The 21732-nt window shown below is 39.2% G+C and overlaps 1 protein-coding gene across 2 annotated transcripts in view; it reads right to left on the reverse strand.

The window, feature by feature from the left end:
* The window catches only part of tcf12 (transcription factor 12), a 100769-nt gene that overhangs the window by 14168 nt on the left and 64869 nt on the right, over nt 1–21732 (reverse strand). For both annotated transcript variants that reach the window (XM_041783221.1, XM_041783229.1), the window contains exons 9-13: nt 13338–13437; nt 10459–10598; nt 9858–9999; nt 9595–9665; nt 5256–5400 (exon numbers count right to left, since the gene is read on the reverse strand). In XM_041783221.1, coding sequence (XP_041639155.1) covers nt 5256–5400; nt 9595–9665; nt 9858–9999; nt 10459–10598; nt 13338–13437 — 598 coding nt within the window. The remainder of the gene's footprint in view (nt 1–5255; nt 5401–9594; nt 9666–9857; nt 10000–10458; nt 10599–13337; nt 13438–21732) is intronic.

Consider the following 21732-nt stretch of genomic DNA (forward strand, 5'->3'; position numbering starts at 1 on the left):
GGACTGCATCCTGCCTCATGAGCCGGAGGAAGCTTCGTCTAATGCCCACTTCCACCCTGAACATCTGCACATAAATAAGCATTGTTATGAGAGGCTCGAGAACAATAAGAGTTTGAGTTTGTATTTTCACTTCCTTTCACTTGGAAACTTTGAGTCTCTAGAAACATATCAGAGCAATCAAAAATGAGGAGTGGTGGAGCTGTTTCGGCACGTGGCCTTCATCGGGGTGTTTGATGAGGAAAACACGCCAAACATCTGGGTTCAATCAAGTTCAGACTCTTGCATTACACTGGCTTGATTTTCTTGGTTAACTTTCTCTTTCTTTCAAGCTTTCTGTGATTCAAACGCCTATGAGACTTGTGGATAGTCAGTTTTATCTTCTTGAATTTTACAGAATTCACATCTGGAAATACGTGTACTGTTGTTAAATTACCTCTAATTTGCTTCATAAAACCAAAATTAAGACTAATTTCTTTGTCCAAATAAAAAATCAATCAGTCATGCAATCAAAATATGGGGAGACATACTATTTTCTGCCCTGGCCATCTATTTACCTTAAGCTGGAACAAGTTCCTTGTGTATTTCTGTGTTTTTATTTGGGCCAAAATGGTAATCTACCAACCAGTACAGGAAAGAAAATCAAGCTGATTTGATCTGTTGCAAATTAGTGCTGAAGAAAAAGGAATCCACATCTGCTTGTCACATTTCCAGTTTCAGTTAAACATCTCCTTTTTTTCTCCTTTTCTTTCTTTCTTTCTTTCTTTCTTTCTTAAGTCCAAGTAACTCTCCTGCCATGGACAACGGAAGGGTGTGCACTATAAGTTCATATAACCTTAATAGGCTTTGACAATAATGAATGTGTTCCAGGTTATTTGCAGAGTGGGGTGGCTGTGAGCCTTTTGATTTCAGGGCTCTCAATACTACTCTTGTGTCTACTATAGTGGAGGGATGCCAAATGCAGCCCACATTCTGGTACACAAAATCCACTGAGGCTCACAGCGTTGAGTGAGACTTTGGGTGTTTTTGGGACAAATAGCTCTGGGGACTCTTAGAAGAAAATGCTAACTTGTTTTTCATTTTCAATCAGCTGGCCACTAATACATTTGGTAATTTGAAGTACAACAACAAGTGGGATGCCTGAGCTGTATGTTTGCTAACATGACCAAGTATTATGACCCTGACAGAGACCTTAAAAACATACATATATTTCGACCAAACTTTGGTCTTTTTGAGGCTACATTCACATGCTGTTTCAGAGGGTTTGTTACTAAGGTTCCTCTTATGACTGGAGTGTAAGAAGGAGATAAAAAAATATCTCAATTTTTTTTTAACCCTCTGAGAGACGCCATATATGACAAGAAGACCACAGGTTATTTAACGTTAAGTAACTTTTGAACTTTAAATCAAAGCCTGCCTTTGGGTCTTTCTAATGGCGCTATCCATGCCTTCATAGCCCTCACAAAAGCTTTCCAAGAGAGCCTGGAACTTGGGTGACTTTCTTGGGTATTTAAAGATTAAAATCCAAACCAGTAACTCCAATACTGAATGTCTTTTTATCAATTTTTTTAACCCATTTTCGATCATTTCTGTCACTACTTTGGCATGCTATCCATCGTCTTGTTTTCTCACAAATGCATTCTGACGGGCTGTGACAACCAATGATAGGTTGTTTCGCTGACGTGACATACTTTATCAAACTGTGCAGGTCTAAATACCTAGATCATGCAGGAGACTGCCTGAATTGCTCATAATGGAGAGAAAGAGAGGCAGAGAGCTTGTGATGTGGCCCTATGAGTCACTGCAGACAAGAACTGCTTTGAACAATGGCAAAAATAGAGCCAATATAAGAAAATGACAACTTTTTTGTAAATATGTGAATATTTTGAAGAGCTTTGGTCACAGAATAACTTTTTCACTTTTTGGTCACCAAGAGATTGAAGGACAAAGTTGTACAAGAAACAGTCTTAGTCATGATTGTTTACTGTGTCACACATAAAAAAACAAAATCTTTGAATTTTAATTTTCATTCAGTTTTTTCTTTTGTCAATACAGTCCCATAACCTTGTTTAAATTCAAGTGACATTGCTGCTGCACACATGTTCTTAAAGCCCAGGTTGTCCTGACAAAAAAAGGATGTTTAGAGCTTGACTGTGCACCAAAGGATTCATATTTTACAATCTTTTTAAGAAAATAAGTGCAGTCAAGACAAAATGGTTAAAATAAAGCCAGGGGCTTGAAGAGTTCAGAATAAAGATATTCCCAGTCAGAATGAACACAAAGGAAAATGGGCAGGGTCCTCCAATGGTTTTTGGCAATATAAAAAATTCTGTTGGTTCAAAACTTGTTTTTTCTGTTTCATCTTGAGTAAAAAACAAAACAAAACAAAATTTGGTACTGTTCTCTTTTTGTCTTTATTGTAACACATAAAAACTAGAATGTGGTTCATCTTTAATTACATAGAGCATTTACAAATGCAGCTTTACTTATTCTGAGACTCAATTGTGGGCACTCATGCAATATTTTTACAACTGAAAACTGTATGTTTAAAAACATCCAGGCCTACATAACAAAACTGATAGTCACTAAATGCTTAAACACTTTCATTTAAAACAATATTTTCAAAAATAAAAATGTATACCAACAGGGGAAGAAAGTGAGCATTTAATTTTTTATTGAAAAAAAATCCAGCTTCTTCTATGCTCCAGAAATCTATAAAAATATTTTTCTTCCATTAATTTAACCCTACAGAATGTCTCACTAAACTTCTGGGTTTTCTTGCGACTTTACACTCGCAGTCTCGGAAAAATTAGACTTTAATTAACAGACGATTAAAAGTGACTGGAGGAGGAAATGAAAAAGCTTTCAGCTCTCTCCCAGGTGAGTGAGACGGGAACTGTGCACGGGCTTCTGCTGGCTGGTGGCTGTGAAAAATTAGCTGGGGGCTCTGGTCCCCTCATGCAGCAGAGAGGGCTAATTGAACAAACTGGTCCTGAGTAATGTGCTAGATGTTGGTGTAATCCTAATGATGAATGGATTTTCAACAGCGAGCCAAATTTTGTGCCAATTTCAAACTCTCCTCTTTATTCTGGCCCCTGAGGCTGATTAAGGGTGAATAATGGAGAAATGGTATCAATTTCCTACAATCCCAGGTGTATTCTTGTTGCAGTGTTTTTACCTCTATTTAAATAAACCAAATTAATGTATCTAATAAATCTGAACTGAATTTGCCCTCACCTTTAGACACTGATAGAAACGTTAAGTAAAGCTGCACACTCAAAATGCATTTCCATGCTTGTGCTATAATGAAGCTCCACTAACATATGCCTTGAAACATTTGCATTGTTTTATGACAGCGAGATACTTGGTGTTCCCCTCTGTTAATTCACAGTGCGTACCCCTGCTGGCTCTGCTAATCCTGTTCTTACATCTTTAACACCTCTGTAACAACCTGCTACAGAGAGATCACTTTATCTCCATGTTACACCTTCATGATGTCTTAGCCAAATATCACAGGGAATATCACAGGCACTGTGAATCAGCCTAATGTTTAATTTCGGAATATAATAAACAATACATTACATTGTTATGCAGTCAGGTGAGACATGCTGAACTAAATCAGGTCAACATGGGGATTTCCCTGTGTGAGACTGTCACAGCTCTCCATCAGCTGAGTCACAGCCACCCTGCTTCACCCACTGGCAGATAAATGAGGCCTTTTTGCCGCTTGGTCTGAGCGTGAGTGTGTTAGGGGGGTGGGGGGTGGGGTGGGGGGGCAGCTGTCTATGGGGCAGGGCAACAGCTGAGGATGAGGGGGGCACACGTACAGACAGCTGTCGCCGCTCCATTACTACACATGACACAACTGCCCGCTATAACAACAACACAGCGGGCTTTCCCTCACTGTCCCGCTCACTTAGTCACTCGCTTTCCATTTTTCACTCTCCTCTGTCAACCTGTCTGATTGTCTTCTTCTTCTTCTACAATTGCTCAGTCTAAAACCATATAGTACAAACAGTACCTCTTGCTTGGAAGATGCAGTTTTCCCTGTTCTTTCCATCATGCACAATATAAATGCAATTCAGACGGCGGCATGTTTGCTCATCCTCAAAAATAAAAACTGACATAGAAAAAGGATTATGTAACACTAAATCTACTCCCTGAAATTGCTTCTTATTACAAAAGAGGGCGGATTCCATGAGCCCTTTTTCCAAGCAATAAAAACTTGGATAACTGCTCAACAAAAAAAAAAAAAAAGAAAAAAAGAAAAAAAGAAAAACAAACGCTTTTAGAAAAATATAATTCAAAACCCACTTCAGACTTTTTCATTACGAGATTTTTAAATCCTTAAGCACTCTTAAAGCCACAGCCCCCGCACCCCCTCCTTATTACTTTCTTTTTTTAATTTACCCTGGCATTTCAGGGATTCAGGTCATTATAATGACATTTCCATCACTTCAAAATAAAGACAGAATTTGAACGTCATGGCTAAACTAGTTGACAACAAGATCTAAAACTGAACAGTGACTGTTGGAGAGCCAAAACTGGTCTGTGATGTCAGCAGGAGCCTGTGTGGAGCAGCTCTGTCTGACTCGAGAGTTTGACTCATGTTGTGGATACCTGGACAGCACATCAGGTGTTTCAAGGTGCACATGCATTTTTTTAACATCCAACACTGTTGTTTTTTGCTTTAAAGTTCAACTGACATTACTTAGTGCTCAAAAAGTATGAGACACTACATGTCACTAATGCTGGTGTAAATCATCTCTTTGCTTGATTAGGTTTGGATATAATAACTGCCAAGCTTTGTAGGAATTCAAATAATAGTTAAAACCCTTGTTACCATGGTTGTGTAGCTCTAAGTAAGACTACACAGAGCTTTCCTAGAGTTGATGAATGTAAAAATGGCATTAACTGCCTGAGCATAGATAATGCATGAAGAATGAAAAAAGAATGATTATAGCTCCTTCACCATTAAGAGGGATATTAAATTAAATTTAAGGAAAAGTTCACACACATCGCTCTTCTTAGGCTTTAATTAATCCAACTAATGCACTACATCGTAAAAGTCATTAAATTAATTAAAGTCATAGTCGTGAAAGCCTCATAATTAGCTTGGCTATTTCAGGTCAAGGCCTAATTCTAATAAAATCTGACGTGTGTCACTCAGGCTCTTTCACAATAAAAAAGCAAAGCAGTGCCCCTTCTACACTTCATATTTGATGTTGTTGTATGAAAATCAAATGCTGGTTCTCTACCTGGCCTTCCAGACGGGGTGCTGGATGCAGTCACTACGGTACCCGCTGAGGCAGCCCCTGCTGTTGCGGTCAGGGGTGAAGGAGACCCCACAGGTGTCGATGGGTTGGATGGAAAACTACTGTTAGTGTGGTCAGGCGAATAAATCTAGAAGAGAAAATAAGATTCAGCATCAGTGCACCATCAGCAGCTGTTTCTTCAGATTTGACACAGCCTTACCATCTTCAAGCCTCTGATGTACCAGCCATTATGTGGATTTTTACTGCAGGGATGTCTTAAAAATGCTTGGTGCATACATATGAGCTTTTAGAGTCATCTGTGCTCAGAGCATGGCCTTCACAAAATGAAGCATAAACAATATTCACTTTGATGTTTTGTGTATGCATCCACTTGTTTATGTCAGTGAAATGTGGGAGAAGATGCAAACCAAGAGACTGATTGTGTTTATCTACTGTGTGAAGGTCAAAACTTAAAAAATGGATTTTTTCTTGTTGTTTTAAATGAAAAGTATGTTTAATTAAAGTTAAAAAATAGGGTTTTGTAGAAACATTTTCAAGGTAATTACTTTCATAAGTTACGTATACTACGCTATAATTTCTCTTGTTCATAGAAGTGTCCATGGCTGGCTTTGTTAAAGTCTCTGTAATGTGATGAAAAAATCTTTATTTAAAGTGTTTTGTTTGAATGATACTTGTGTTATCACAGGTCAAATATGAGTCTTGAAAAACATCTCAAAGTTTATAAAATTAAGCTTCAAATTGATGAAAAATGAGGCAGTAAAATTTTCTCCAGGATGGTGTGGTTGTGTCAGCTGAACGAGCTGAAGCCACTCCCACTCACAAGAAATAAGATCCTCTCAAATTTAAATTAATGCTTCAACCTGAATGTAAGAATCATCTCTCTGCTAACACATTTATGTTATGACGGGCAGGCAGGTCAGAACTAAAAAGTCAGAGTACTGAACACTTCAGGTATTCCTAATATGTTTTTTTCTGAGCTATGTGAAGTTAAGTTTCTCCCTCCCATTTATGAGATGTCTTTGTTGTTGAAAACACTCCATTTCAAAATACATTGTGATTAAAATAAACTTTCAGCAGGTAAGATGTTTGCTCCTGCTGCATCTGGTTCAAGTGAAAAATACACAAGCACTCCAGCAATTAGCCTGACCCTGACCCCTGACCTTTCAGCTCTGATCAGAGCACAGTTGTCTGGCTCTGTGTCAGAGCAGAGAGAGAAGCTGAAGGTTAAATTTACTGTTTTCTGGCACAGATCTCTCTGTTACGATACTTTCAATGACCCATAGGCCACCGTGGCCGATAGATTTGGGAAATTTACCTCATAATGAACAAAAACCCAGTATTTGACCGGCTGTTAACTGTCAATGAAGGCAATGACATCAGCTAACAACAGACTGTGTTGAGATGAACTGCTTGGTGATTTTATATCTTTGTAGCGTTAGGGGGGCGGGGTAATTCCCCATAGCAGCCAGTGGGGCCTGGGGCTCATGTATTTGTCCTGCTCAAATTAAACCAACCCAGGAAAAGAGGTGAACAACATTCTAATGGTCTAAATGCACAATTCAATATAAAACTAATGTGTTGAGACACAAATTTTGGATTTCACTTTGCAGGGACAAATCATTTTTTGTACTTTTATAGTGGAAAAAGCTCAAGAATTTTGTCCAAATTATGAAAGTTTATTTTTCACAGTTAATGACTTTAAGCATATTTTCTTTCTTTCTTTCTTTCTTTTTTTTTTTTTTTTTATAAATGACAGGTTCAAATGTATATAAACTTAGCATACAAATATCCCCTTAATGCACACAGTAACCAAATCATGTGGTTTGTTCATGTGGATGGACAGGAAGAGGATAAATATAAACAATCACCAGTATCATCTACACTTGAGTTATCATCATTCATCTGTGGCTTTAACACCTGACCTGTGAACTCTGTTTGGCCAACCACAGTAATGCTCAGTGTCTGGATATCAGACTGTATTACTAACAGTACAGTGAACCTTGTATCAAATCCACTTTGGTTCAGTTGGAGTTTATTGTTTTATGTCTGAAACTCTTTTTGGAAGACAAGCAAAGTGAAAGCTTTGTTTTTGTTTTATTTTATTATTTTTTTGCATGTTGCATACTCCGCCAGGCTGCACTGAGGTCACTGAGTTTTAGGATGACATGTCAATCACAAGGGAACGAAGAGATTACCTCTTCAGAACTTCCACAGGGATTTCATTTGTTTAAACAAATGCTGGATTAAAGCACAAACACATCCCTGATTTTCCCCCCCTGTAATAAGAGGATATTGTGCCATAATGGAACATGTCTCAGAGAACTCTGGGTATTACTGCTGGACGCTGACTAATTAGTGGAGGAAAAAAATGCAGACCCACAGAGATTTCTCGTCCAAGTTAAGACCAAATTGAGCTCGCAGGAAAGCGTTTGACTTCTGTAGGGATGATAGAACGCACTCATTATTAATAATCTCCTTATTCAATCTTGATCTCTGGGCTTTAGTTTTTCAATCAACTTGGAGTATCAGGGTGGAGGTTTCACTGAAGTGTGTCACAGAGTGTGGAGGAGGAGGAGGGATTGGAATCTGAGAGCAGTGTTTCTCTCTGCTCAGCATTTCACTGACAGACACGCAACTCAGTCAAAAAGTAAGGAGGATTAATATTCAGCAGTCAGTAAGACTCTAAACAACCCTCTGAATATTTCTTATTTCTATAAAGAAAAGAGGTTTATAACCGTGACTTCTGACCCGACAATATATGACTTTCTTTATAACGGTGCATTTAGGGTGAAACACGGCTCATTTTACTGGAATAAATGAAGCTCCGCCTCATCATCAGTTACGCTCCCGCAGGCGGCATGGGGCCAATAAGCACGGCCAATTTAATAGGGCGGAGAACAAAAGCTCTACAAAGGGCGGCCCGTGGAGTTGAGCCACAGCCGTGTTAAACTCCCCTGTGCCCGTCCACCCGCCCCCACCCCAGTCCAACCGTGTCCATTTCACTCCAGCTTTGTCATGCTAATACAACTGAGTCTGCAAATATAAAGGAATTAATTTGTTATTACCATTCCCAAACTCTCATATTCTCTCTACTTCTACATGAGCAAGAGTGGATGAAATCAACGTCTTGGTAACATGTATCAATGTACACAAGCTGTCCATTTCAATTCATTTAAGGAGACTCTGGAATTGTTAGGTTCAGACTTTTTATATCTAAAAGAGCTTCTTATCATCCAAAACAACAAACAAACAAAAAACGTTAAATCCCAAAGAAAGAATAATATTCCTCCTTTTTCATTGATTGTCACCACTTTTGGGAACTCTCTTGCCTTAGTGTTTTACAGTGTATTGTTATAAAAATTGTTCATTTATACCCTCTAAATCAAACAACAATACTTAAGGACATTTTAATAAATTAATCAGCCATAATCAGCTTATATACATATAAACTGTAAGATAGACACATTTCTTGCTGTACTGAACTTCTGTGAGCTAAAGAAAATTACATTGATTCATTACAGGAGGTCACCGATATCTGCACTGGTTCTCCACAGTGAAGTGTCATCTACAGGCTTTAGGAGCATTTTCAATGTACAATTCTTCTTCTTGAATACTCTTAGTTTAAGCCCACATTTATCCGGGCTTAGGCCAAAAAACAACTACAAACATGTCCTCTGGGCTTTTTTAATCAGCAGTCAGTATAGCACTTAATTCCCTGCATGATTACAGAGGTCACCTTCTTTAGAGACAGAAACAGACCATTATTTTATGCTTCAGAGGATCAAAATGTCTGCTGAGGCTGAATGAATACAAGTTAGAGATGAGTTTAACACCCTGACAGGAGAGCAGACTTGAGGGGAAATGCAGCGACCTCTGTGTTGTCATCAAATGCTAATGCCAGATTAAGTATGTTTTTATGTGCATCACATTCAAAGTTATAATTTGGTTTAAAGAGTATGGAGGTTCATGTAAACACTATAAAAATGTCTAACATCTAAATGAGTCCACATCTGGATTTGCTAGCTTGAATTCACAGTGTTACATGTTTTAAAAATTCTTTTGTCAGCACAAAAAAAAGTGAGCGAAAAATCAAGACAAGGCTGCATGCAGATGATTTAAAAGTAGGGACATGAGTATGAGCATGTTTATAATGCTCCAGTGAAACAATTTATCTTTGATATCAACAAAAACAGGATAATTGCTCATGTAAACCCATACATTAATTTAACCCAGGAATCAAGTATAGTGAATAAACCATTCTTGAAAATCATAAAATGCACAGTAAAACAAAATCCTCTTTAAATGTAGGGTTGTAACTCACCGAGGCTAAAGCCTTGCCCAGTGCGTCTCCAGTCTGTGAGCTTCCAGTGGCATTCCCTCGATTTGCAGCCGCTGAGAAAACATACAGAGAGAGTCTTTGTTGCATCAAACTCAGACAAATGAAGAGCGACCACTGTACACAATGCAGCTGTCAAACTGCCTGACTCAGTGCTTTGAATGAATGGATAAACAGCAACAATGACATCATGACTGTTAAATTTGTCATTCTGGGCAGGTAGCTGAACTGTTAACACCACAACGTACCCATGACCCCTTCGGCTGCATTGGCAGATGTGGTGTGTGCCGCTGTGACGAATGGTGAAGCGTTGGTGTTGCTCCGGTGAAAGCTGGACATGGGAGGAAGACTGGCATTGATGTCTGGAGAGACTGAGTGTGCGGGGTAATTCTGGAAGATTAAAAAAACAAAACAAAAGCTCTATTTTAAATTCATAACTGTATGTTGAAAACAAAAAGTATATTCATTCCCTTCTATAGCCTTCCTACTGTGATGAAGCTAAAATTAAACGGGGGGGTGGGGGGTAGTAATAAAGATGAGGCAGGCAGCATCTGCAGGCTCCCTGTGATGCCCAGCCAGCTGAAACAGGCTGGAGTAGATCAAGCAGGGACATAAAGAAGGTCAGCAGGGCCTCCACTGATAATAACCAGACCACAATTTAAGACACACTCCCCCTTTTCCAACTGGGGGAGCTACACTGGTTTGATTAAGGACTGAAAAATAATTTACATGCTCTATGTGCTTAGCAATACAAATGGGGTCTCTGATGTATTTGTGATGCAGAACAGAGTTATTTACAATCATCTATCACCGTCTTTATGCCTTTCCCAGCTGAGAGGATCTTCTTACCAAGCGATCATGTGCATGCAGGCTGCTGTAGTTTCCTGACTGTGGCATGTGAGATGAAGATCCTGCGAGCATTCCCCCATAACCAGGCTGACTGATCCCATTGGATGAGTTCCAGGGGTCAGATGAACTGTGGGTACCATCTAAAGATAAGACATGAATTATTTCAACAAGCCATCGTATACAACATGGACCGCGAGTTCTGTCACAACCTCTAACCCTTTGCTTAAAGAGTTAAGGTCATCCAAGAAGCATCCTTTATTTTTTCTACGGGGACTGAAACATGATCAGAACACAGCTGAGATAACAAACCGCCAAAGACGTGTGCCTTTCTGTCTACATCATGCTGAAATAAACAGAGATACATGAATTAGAACTGTGTTTAACTGCAAAATCTGTCAACAAGGGAGATTAAAGAATATATTTTATATTAATCTATCTATTTTTGTTCCTTCTTTCTTTTTAACTCTGATTTGAATTGTCTTAGTATGCTTACTGATTTAATTATTGTCAAGGTTATTTGTCATTTAAAGTACTTAGTTCCCTATTCTTGTATTTTTCCACTTTCTTTGTTCTTTATAAACTTTGGGTGGATGGGTTAAGGGAATTAATGTTATTGGTTGTAACTGAGAAAGCATAAATAAAGTATTTTTTAAAAAGTACTTTAGCCTCCTGTATGCAGGATTCCTACATGCTCTTAAAAATCAACTTAAAGACTTTTTAAGACCTTTTAAAGACCTGAACTGAGAATAATTAATATCACTTTTTGTGTAGTAAATGTTTAAAAATGAAAGGCATATTAGATTTCTCTATGCACCAGAGCTGGTCTGAATTTCTGATTTAATGAACTGTTTATGAAAAGTCAAATGATTATGAGGCAAAAATTTTTTTAGTCATTAATGCTCAAATTTGATGATTTCTTGTACATTTAATACCTCCGTTCTTTCAATATGCAGTAAACTTATATTTATTAATATCAGCAACAAATCTGTTGATATTTAGCAGGTGAGCTGAGATTATCCCAAACAATTTAACTATTAAAAGCAGACTAGTGCTTTTTGCTGGGAAAACCTGTTAAAATAAGGGTGCTCTGCATGGATTTACTGAATGGGTAACCTGGCCCAAATGTTAGAGACTGGACTAGAACAGTACAGAGTGTATTTGATCACAGTGATCCAGATAAAATAAAAGAGGTGTCTGGGGGTCCCCCCCAGAAAATCCACCACTGAATACCTGAATTCTGAAGAATAATTATTAAGGCTGTCAAAAAATTAACATTTTTAATCGCAATTAATCCCAGAATTTCTGTAGTTTATTGCAATTAATGGCACCTTTTACCACATTTTAAAAGTCCACAATTTTGCATTTAAAACTGTTCTTATGTCATTTTTGATTTTCTACAGTCTTAAGAAAAGGTAAGTGACTTCCTGTTTCTGTACAGACCTGCTTTTAAAGGTAGATTAAAGATTTTAACATAAACTTAACCATGGAAAAAGGAACTTGTTATCGATTGAAAATTACATAAGAGATAATTGAGAGGGTGCAGATAACTTCTGACTCATCCACTTAGCTGTCGTGGAGTTTTTAGAGTGAAATGAGACGTAAAGGAGCAGTGACAAACTTATTTTACATCACTGTGGCTTCGGGGAGCTGCAGACACTCCTTAACCATTATTTAAAAACAATAAAGTATGCGATTAATAAAGAAAAATATTAGTGCACTAATTATGGACCTTAAATAATAGTGATTAACTTAAAATCGTATAAGGTTAGCTAGAAAACAAAGTAGCAGAAGAACATGTCTTAGTCAAAGTACCCTCTGAAATGTAAGACTTATCACTGGTAAAATTCAGACTTTGTAGACTTTTTAAGACCTTCAATTTCAAATATGCAATTTTAGACTCGACTATTCAATGGACCATTTGTATGCCATTTAATGAAACGCTTCCAGTAAATCAAGAACAATAATTTAATGAGCAATGCACTGACAGCAGAAAAGAAACAAACTCCATCTAAAAAGTTTGTACGTCACTCTTATCTCTAAACCTATCACATGAACAGGGGAGGAACGGCTAATATTTCTGGGCATCTGATTCAGCCAACAGACATGGATTACTGATAACAATTATCTAGTCTAAGACTTCCTCTTCTGTTTACTGGTCATTATCAACAGTCCATCATGTAACTTCAGACTGGAGTAATTTTTTTCCCAAGTATTCAGTTTACACTCTAATAAAAGATAATAAAAAAGGTAAATTGTCACTGACAATAGGTGGTGCATTCCAAGACTTCATTTCATCCAGTTCCATATTTTGCTGTCAACATGGATTTCTTCTACTAACATCACAGCCTTCTACAATGTGATTGGTCAGTACTGCTGAGGCAAAAGTCTCTTTATGAATACAAAGACCAAGTCTTAAACTTAATATCTTTATAAATCACTGATCCATTGATTGTTTTCTGATCATTTGGCTTTCTTTTAACACAAAAAATGATCACCTTAGTTTAAGACCAAGGCGATGTCTCCCAACTGTATCTTATATCCACTATAGGATAGTGAATAAAAGAAACCAGTAGGTATACTGGCACTTGTTTGGCAGAAGTGACAGAAAACACTAATTGTTAGTGTGCATAGATTGGAATCAAGATGGGACAGGCTAACAGAAAAATTTGTGTTAAATCAGGAGTAGAAAGTTTGTGTTCACACCTGCTAAATCTAAGGACATTTTTGGGAGTTTTGTGTGTGTGCGAAAACAACATCAAAGAATTTATCAGCATCATATAAAGTGTGGAAGTGATTTTAAGTAATTTTATTATACAAGCCTATTTCATTTAGCATTAAACAGTTCTCTCAGTAAATCCAATCCTTGCTTTTGAACATACCAAAGAAAGTGCTTGCGAACATACTGCTGGAGGGTTTAGGAGAGGAGTACGAGGGAGAATCTCTGTTGAAGTCTTCTGAGTTTGGAGATGGTGCATACACCTGCAGGGAGATAACATAAAAACCGTCAGCTTTCTAATCTGAAGCAAACATTTGAACACAATTGCAAAGTAAAGACACAATTAAGAATTTGGATACATAAAGTATGTGATCCCACACACTCAGATATAGCCCTCAAACCACAAACACGCACACACTTTAATGACTAGCAAGCAATCAAGCTCATGAAGGGAGGAGTGGATTATCAGGGGTATTTGCATTTCAGATCAACTCCACCTCTAATGGCAGTATAATGATACCCGCGTACATGCATAGACTAAATGCCTGGTGAATTACATCATTCCCAGAGAGGCAGGAATCAAATAAGTGGCACAAAAAACAGCCTGCTTTGCTTTTCTTTATTTTTGTACCTGCAGGCTTGAGGTGGTACAGTGAAAGCAGGGGCATAATGGGCACGCTGTTGTATAGCTGTATGTGTGCCAAGCTACACAGGAGGATCAAAGAGACTAGAGGCCAAACACCAGTGATGTGGTCTCTGACTTCATCCACTCCAGATGAAGGTTTGGACAAGTTCTCCCTCCCACAGACCGGCCTGGATGACCCCACAGTCTTGTTATACTAATCAGAGCCAGACCAGCGACCCTGATTCCACCTGCATGTTTGCAGTCTGTGTCCTGTTTATAGAGATTAATAACATGTATATAAAAGATTTGTTTCCAATGCCTGCAGGTGCCTCCTCAGACACAAAGGCTATTTACTCGCTTTAGTTGTTCTACAATAAAGCGCTCATAAAGAAGGTGCCACACAAATAAGTTGAGTACATACATCTAATAACTTGCATGCACACACTGCAAACACGTGAACAGAATATCAGTTCAAAGATGTAGCCTAAGAGAGACACAGGGCTGTTGGGCTTTGCTGACTGAGCTGGACTCCAGCGTGTTGTTGTCTGGGAGTGTAATTAAAGTCTAGAGGAGGGGTGGGGCTCTCATGGGTCCTCTGGCTTACACATGTGACCAGGGTTGATAGTAGTTCCATGGAGATCTCAGGTTAGCTCAGGCTTTTGTCTTTGGCCTCTGTCAGACGCTCAATGGGCAGCATATGGCAGCGGATAATGCTAATTGTCCCTTTTTACCCTGGGCTAACCAGTCAAAGCATTAATAAACCATCCCAAACACTGGGTGCCTCATTCCGCCAGCCCATGGAGGAGAGGGCCCGCCTGGGTTTCCTTTTACAAGGCTATTAATTAAAAGCCGTCACTCACACGGATCAGCACACCAACACAGATCTACACCAGTTGTGTGAGCTTAAAGGAGATTCTGTATTTGTGTTTCCTAGTCATTGAGTTTACTTATCTAAAACTGAGAAGTATCATGAAAAAGTATTTTCAAATAAAAACAAAACCAACTGTAATAGTAACCAATAGACCTGCATGCAGTTAGACTCTTTAAGCAGACATAAATGCATTGATAGAAGTCTAACATTTAGAACTTACTATTAATAAACAAAGGCAAACACTGAGTAATTGAAGGTTACTGTACCTCCTGATAAGTGAATGAACAGCCAGAAAGAATTAAATAAAGTTAGTGATGTTAGAAACATTTTCATTGTTACCTACTTAAAAAACTACTGAATTACTGCTACAGTTCTGATAATTTGCTCAGCCCCTCAGCATCACTCTGTCTCACAGGGTTCCTACATGCTTTAAAAAAATCTAATTTAAGACTTTTTAAGGATCTGCAGGAACCCAGGTCTCAGCTGAGAGGTGAAAACATCCTGTACCTTTCCCAATGTCTGTAAGCCTGGGGTACCTGCCTTTGAAGATAATGAAGTATCAAATATAGAATATTAAAACAGAGACTGCTGACTTATATAAAGGACGCAAAAAAAAAAAAAACCCAAAGTAAATTCAAAAGCATGGGAAAAGGGACAAGGCATATGGCCAGTAAGCTACAAGAGTTTGAACACAGAAGGATGTCCAGTTTTTGTGTTGAAGGTCATTATTTAAAACTATACTGCTTTGAAGTTCAAGTTTAACACACTTAAAGGACTCAGAGTGCCAGCATGCATACCGGATCAAACTCAAGACGCCTCCCTCAGCCTTTGTGGAGGCTTTTTATCAACATCTGTGCAGGACACTTGCCTTTAAGTGGAGATCTACTGTATATTTTTTTGCAAACATTAGCCAAACAGAATTAAATGTTCAATAAAGACCAGCAATCCATGCAATTATTATCAGACAGATTAAGTTAGATTGATAAGAGGAATGGTTTCAGCAAGATTTAGTTTCCATGGACATTTCACATTTATTTTTAATCCTTGTGGACTTAGAAGTGTGACTTTGTTAAAGCTATAATTATATAAAGACTGTACTTTACACTTTCAATGAAACTCTTGGATTCAAATCCAAACATACACATGGAATATAAAGACATAAATGCTTCAACACACACCTACTGACGCCTGAAAATACACAACAACCAAACACAGGTAGAAAATATACACGAAGAAACAGGACAGAGGTCCCATCAGTGGGTCTGCCACATCTAAAAACCAAGATTACAACAAAAATACTGTCAGCATTAAATCGAAGACAATAGTGGTCCCGTATGAAAAACAAATAACTGAATATCAGCATATTTTTTTTTATCATCATCTTAACTAAATGTGTCACATCTTTCATGTTAGTACACATACTGACAGCAGAGAAACCAACTGGGAGTCAGAACCCCTAAAAATAGATGCCTCACACAGCAGAATAGCACATTCCAGCCGTTAATACCACAAAAATTTGGTTTCGGCATCAGTGCAACCTCATTATCTACTCGCAACATATGCAACTCATACATTCCATATATGACAGTCGTCACGCATGCAGCCACACAACCCCCCACTCTAACTTTGAGTTGCACAAGCACGCATGCTTCAGTGCATGTGCAACACATGTGCACATTTAGGGGATGTAAGGATTAGCTTCTGGCAATAAATGCTGACCCTACAAAGTGTGGTGCAACCTGTTGCAGCTCAAAACAATAACAACACTCACATCCCACCTTAAAGAGCATGTTGGCTCTTGTGTTTTCACTATTTTCTGATCTAATTCTACAATGAGGAGGAGGGCTCTTTGTGAATTAAAACAAGAGGAAAAAGAAGGCTAAAAATCACTTCAGGGCTTTCACTTGTTTTTTTCTTTTCACTAATAGGCAACTGAAGAAAGATCAGTGAGTTGCTCCATCTGTATTGGTTCTGTGCCACCAGCTCACAAGCCAATGGCCCACTGTGAATTCTCCCAGAGCTCCAGATGGTGAGCCTGCTATGCAACTCTGCATTAGAACAAATTAATGTGGATCCAGTAGATGCAAAAAATGGTAAGCATAATCAAGTTTCTTCTCTTTCAAGCAAAAAAGTTGGTGCTAGTTTAACAAGTGCTTTTGATCATACAGTGCCTGCTCTGTCCACATGCAATCAATTTTCTTTCCATCACCAACTGTAACACAAGCCTGTTAATGCTTAATATAAAAAAGATCAAAGTCAAAGTGGGAACAAAGAGGACACGCAGGAAGAGGGTTTTAAGTAAAGTTAGGCTTAAGGAGGATGACCTTTTCAATTCAACATCATTAAAAGGTTTTACTTTTCCTTTATGTGCTCTTTATGTAACAGCAAAGGCAGCACATGCAAAGACAGGTGGAAATCTGCCTTTGTAATTTGCTTATGACAGGATCATTACTCTTGGATTACTGACATGCACAGAGATCTCATTCAGCCTTTTCAAAATACATCCTCCAGATTCATACACTCATGATGGAAGTGCATTAACAACAAGAACATTGAGGAAAAATTCTTAACTTCTTAAACTTTCTGCATCACAACCTGTCTTTAGGTCAGTAACTTGACTCAAAACAGTAAAACTCTTCAAGTCCAAGTGCAGCACATGCAGACACACAAACCTCAATGGTTCACAGATTTACAAAAAAAACCTGTTCCTGCGCAGAAAAAAATTTCAGACTAACAAAAATCAAAGCGATCATTACAGAGAAGTTCAGAAATCACATTAGGCTCCCTGTGGTGCGAAGAATGCCGACATTGATTAAAAACAGATGGAATAACAGCAACACTGGTGCTCGGAGCTCAATCTGCAAACAGGAAAAGTCTAACCTCAACAGGCAGCCTCTTTGCCTTAATCATTCCCAGACTCCCACTTGTTATTATTTCAGCCCCGTCTCGCAGCTCCAGCACCCAGCCAGTAAAAATAAATTCAAGGCTGCGAAAAACTTTTTGAGCCACAGCGTAGGAAAAGTTTTTGAAAATGGCAGAACGATATTTTTATGTATGAATAAAAATTTCAACCAGTTTGTCACTGAGGTAAAAAGTTGCGAAAGTTAAGGCACTTGTTTTAGGTTATTAAATAGCAGTGTCACACAGCTTAGCCTGATGTCATGGAAAATCAGAGAGAGAAGCCTCAGGCACATGGTCCCACACATAGAAACACTATGATTTTATCTGTAATTGAAAAGCTTATTGACACAAAGGCAAACAAACACACTAGACACATACTTCTTCCAGCTATTCTTCATCTAACACACACATTCCCAAAAAGACTACTCACCGATTTCCCGTTGTAGTAATACATTAAAGAGTTACTGCCCATTCCAGGGACAGGGTAGGCGCAATACATTCTAGCTTTTACTATTTAAGTGACCAAAGATACACAACAGCAGCACTCCTTCTTTCTACACATACATCCAAAGCGCTCAAAAGGGACTAATAATTCCTCAGTACTGGCCTCCACACACAACCCACTCAGAGGAAACTTATGCAAAGCAGGATTGTACCATCGCACGCTGAGGGGAGAGGGGGTGGGAGTCAGAAGGGAGTGGCTCATGTGGTACGTCCCTCTCTCTTAAGCCTCCGAGTGCTGAGGCAGAGAGGAAAAGGACGAGGGGGAAGGGAGGCGAGGGGGGCAGAGAAGATAAAGGGAAGTGGGCGGGACAGAAAACAAATGTGTGAGCGGATTTAGAAAGAGAGGGAGAGAGAGAGAGAAAATAAAATTAATTCCAGGCATAAAAAAATGAAGATTTTCTGCAGGGGGAACCCCCCAAACAAACTGGAACTAAAATAATTTCACCCTGAGAAGGATTAAAACATTAATATGAGTAATTAAAAGGAAAGCAAATGAGTGTATGAGTCAATGCTCTACACATTTTAATCCCAAGTGTCTAATCTTTTTGTTTTTGTGATGATTAAATGAGTCTACTGGCCTGCAGGGAGGTAAAATATAGGGTTTGTGAGAACATAACAATCTGGCAACACATTTCACCTGTTCCTGCACTTGGCATGCTCAACGTTTAGGAGGAGAAAGTGACGGCACAAGATGCAAGAGGAAAAAAACAGCACTAATCTATAAATCAAAAACCAGGAAGTCAGGGGGAAAAGGTGGACCAAGAGGGTATTTATGAAATGTGAAATATGGGGGTTTCAGTGCTGGGAGAGTGAGACATTTAGCTGGCTGTAAACACAAAGTTGTGAAGCATGCAACAGCTGCAAAGGGGCCGGCTTGTGACGTCGCAACAAGAAAATAATGCTCCATTTCCTAAACCCTGGGGGCCTCAGATAGGGGGGAGAAATGAAGGAGGGAGGGAGAAGGGGGACCAAACAACGACAGCCATTTTGCCATGGTTTACGGTCACTGTGAGCCACACAGCTCTCCATTACCTTTATCATTTGAGAGGAGGAGGAGGGAGCAAAAGGAGGGGAGAAGAAAGGAGAGAAGGAAAGGATAGATAGAGAGCCTGGTCTGTACAGTCTGACTGGATCCCTTTCATGTCTACCACTCCAAGCCTCCTGGACTAAACACAGGCCTGCAGACTCATTGAGAACATCATTGTTATAGAAAGATGAAAGCTTCCACTTCCCTAAGAAAAACTAGGCCTTTATTATGCTTTTCCCTTTTAGTGCTGTTATTATTTATCCCCCTTTCTTCTCCAGGACTCTTTCAAACTCAGCCAAAAACACTGGCTCTACATGCGGTTACTGATTTAAATCTGGCACTGTTTCAAGTTGATGCTTTAAGGAGAAATGGTAATGATAGAAGTGTTTGAAGGGGTCTAAAACAAGTCCAGACACACAGCAGTGTTCGAAGTAAAACACATGAAAGCAGAGGGAAATGGGCATTCAGGGAAGAAATGATTTCATATCATTTTGGTGTGAATAATTTCAGGATGCTGCTGATATATTTTGTCTACATACATTTATCAAATTAGAACAGGAAGAAGTCTAGAAGTCCTTGAATCAGGACACAGGGCTTTAAACTGTGAGGCCCAGGGGGTTGACAGGGGTGTAGAGGAGGTGACATGAGGTTTGGATAGAATGTGAGGTGAAAGGGATAGGGGTATGCTGGGGTTGTAAAAACAACAGCATGTTAGTTTGGGTAGTTGTTTTCCATTAAGAGGGCATGTTTTCCAAGAGGGTAGTCATCCATTGACAGTGCAGTGGTAGCAACATTTCTGTAAGCCGTACCCAGACTCAAACTAGCCCAGGTCCACACGAGCCTTACACAGGTTTAACCGGAAGGTCAAAAAACATAAATAACTAGCATAACAGAAGTTATCTGTTCTGTAACTCAAAACACCTGCAAAGATTTCCTGAGCCTTTAAATGGTCTCTCAGTCTGGGTCAGTAGGCTACACAATCATGGGGAAGACTGCAGACTTGACAGATGTTAAGAAGACAGTCATTGACTCCCTCCACAAGGAGGGTAAGCCACAAAAGGTCATTGCTAAAGAAGCTGGTTGTTCACAGAGTGCTGTATCCAAGCATATTCATAGAAAGTTGAGTGGAAGGAAAAAGTGTGGTAGGAAAGGTGCACCAGCATAAGGGATAGCCGCAGCCTTGTGAGGACTGTCAAGCAAAATCCATTCAAGAATTTGGGGGAGCTTCACAAGGAGTGGACTGAGGCTGGAATCAGCACATCAAGAGCCATTACACACAGACCAATCCTAGACATGGGCTACAAATGTGGCATTCCTCGTGTCAAGCCACTCCTGAACCAGAGACAACGTCAGAAGCGTCTTACCTGAGCTGTGGAGAAAAAGAACTGGACTGTTGCTCAGTGGTCCAAAGTCCTCTTTTCAGATGAAAGTAAATTTTGCATATCATTTGGAAATCAAGATCCCAGAGTCTGGAGGAAGAGTTTCCACGGTCAGTGATGATTTGGGCTGCCATGGCATCTGCTGGTGTTGGTCCACTGTGTTTTCTGAAGTCCACAGTCAACGCGTCATCTACCAGGACATTTTAGAGCACTTCATGCTTCCTTCCACTGACAAGCTTTATGGAGATGCTGATTTCATTTTCCAGCAGGACTGAGAACCTGCCAACAATGCCAAAGGTATCAAAAGCTAGTTCAGTGACCATGGTGTTACTGTGCTTGATTGGCCAGCAAACTGGTCTGACCTGAACCCATAGAGAATCTATGGGGTATTGTCAAGAGGAAGATGAGAGACACCAGACCCAACAATGCAGCTGACCTGAAGGCCGCTATCAAAGCAACCTGGGCTTCCATTACACCTGAGCAGTGCCACAGGCTGATCGCCTACATGCCACACCACATTGATGCAGTAATTCTTGCAAAAGGAGGCCCAACCAAGTATTGAGTGCATAGAAATGAACATACTTTTCAGAAGCCTGACATTTCTGTTTAAAATATCCTTTTGTTATTGATCTTATTAGGGCTGGGTATTGCCACTGATTTCCTGAATCGATTTGATTCTGATTCTCAAGGCCCCAGTTCGATTCGATTCTCAATTCGATTCGTAATCGATTCATGTAGGGAAATTTTAGTAAAAAATCCTATGATGCTTCAGATTCTGCAGGCAGTCATCATGGTTTTAACACTTCTTTAATATCAAAGTAATCTTGAGGTAAAAGGACATATACCGGAGGTACTTTTATGGTAAAACAGGCAGAAGGTTTAGTTGTCTTACACCAGCTATATATAGCATGGTTAAACTATATCAGGAGATCGAGTTAGGTAGAAAACAAATTAATCTTATTCCAATTGAGCTAATAACATATTTCTTTGACATTATATTTAGAGTATCTTATAGAATTTAGAAAAAGTATTTTAATTGCATTCACATTTTCCCATGTTAACTAAGAGCAAACACTCACTCACAAAAATGGGAGCGAGAAAAACACACTTGTTCTGGCTCTACTTCACCCAACTGTTCACTCTGCGTTCTCTGAAGACATACGAGTCATCACAAGGTGCTTTTCATGGGATTTGTTTGGGTGTTGAAAAACACAGCGCAAATCTCGCAGGCTGAGGTCACCCTCTCCTCAC

The sequence above is a fragment of the Cheilinus undulatus genome, linkage group 1, assembly GCF_018320785.1.
Source record: "Cheilinus undulatus linkage group 1, ASM1832078v1, whole genome shotgun sequence".
NCBI classification, from domain to species: domain Eukaryota; kingdom Metazoa; phylum Chordata; class Actinopteri; order Labriformes; family Labridae; genus Cheilinus; species Cheilinus undulatus.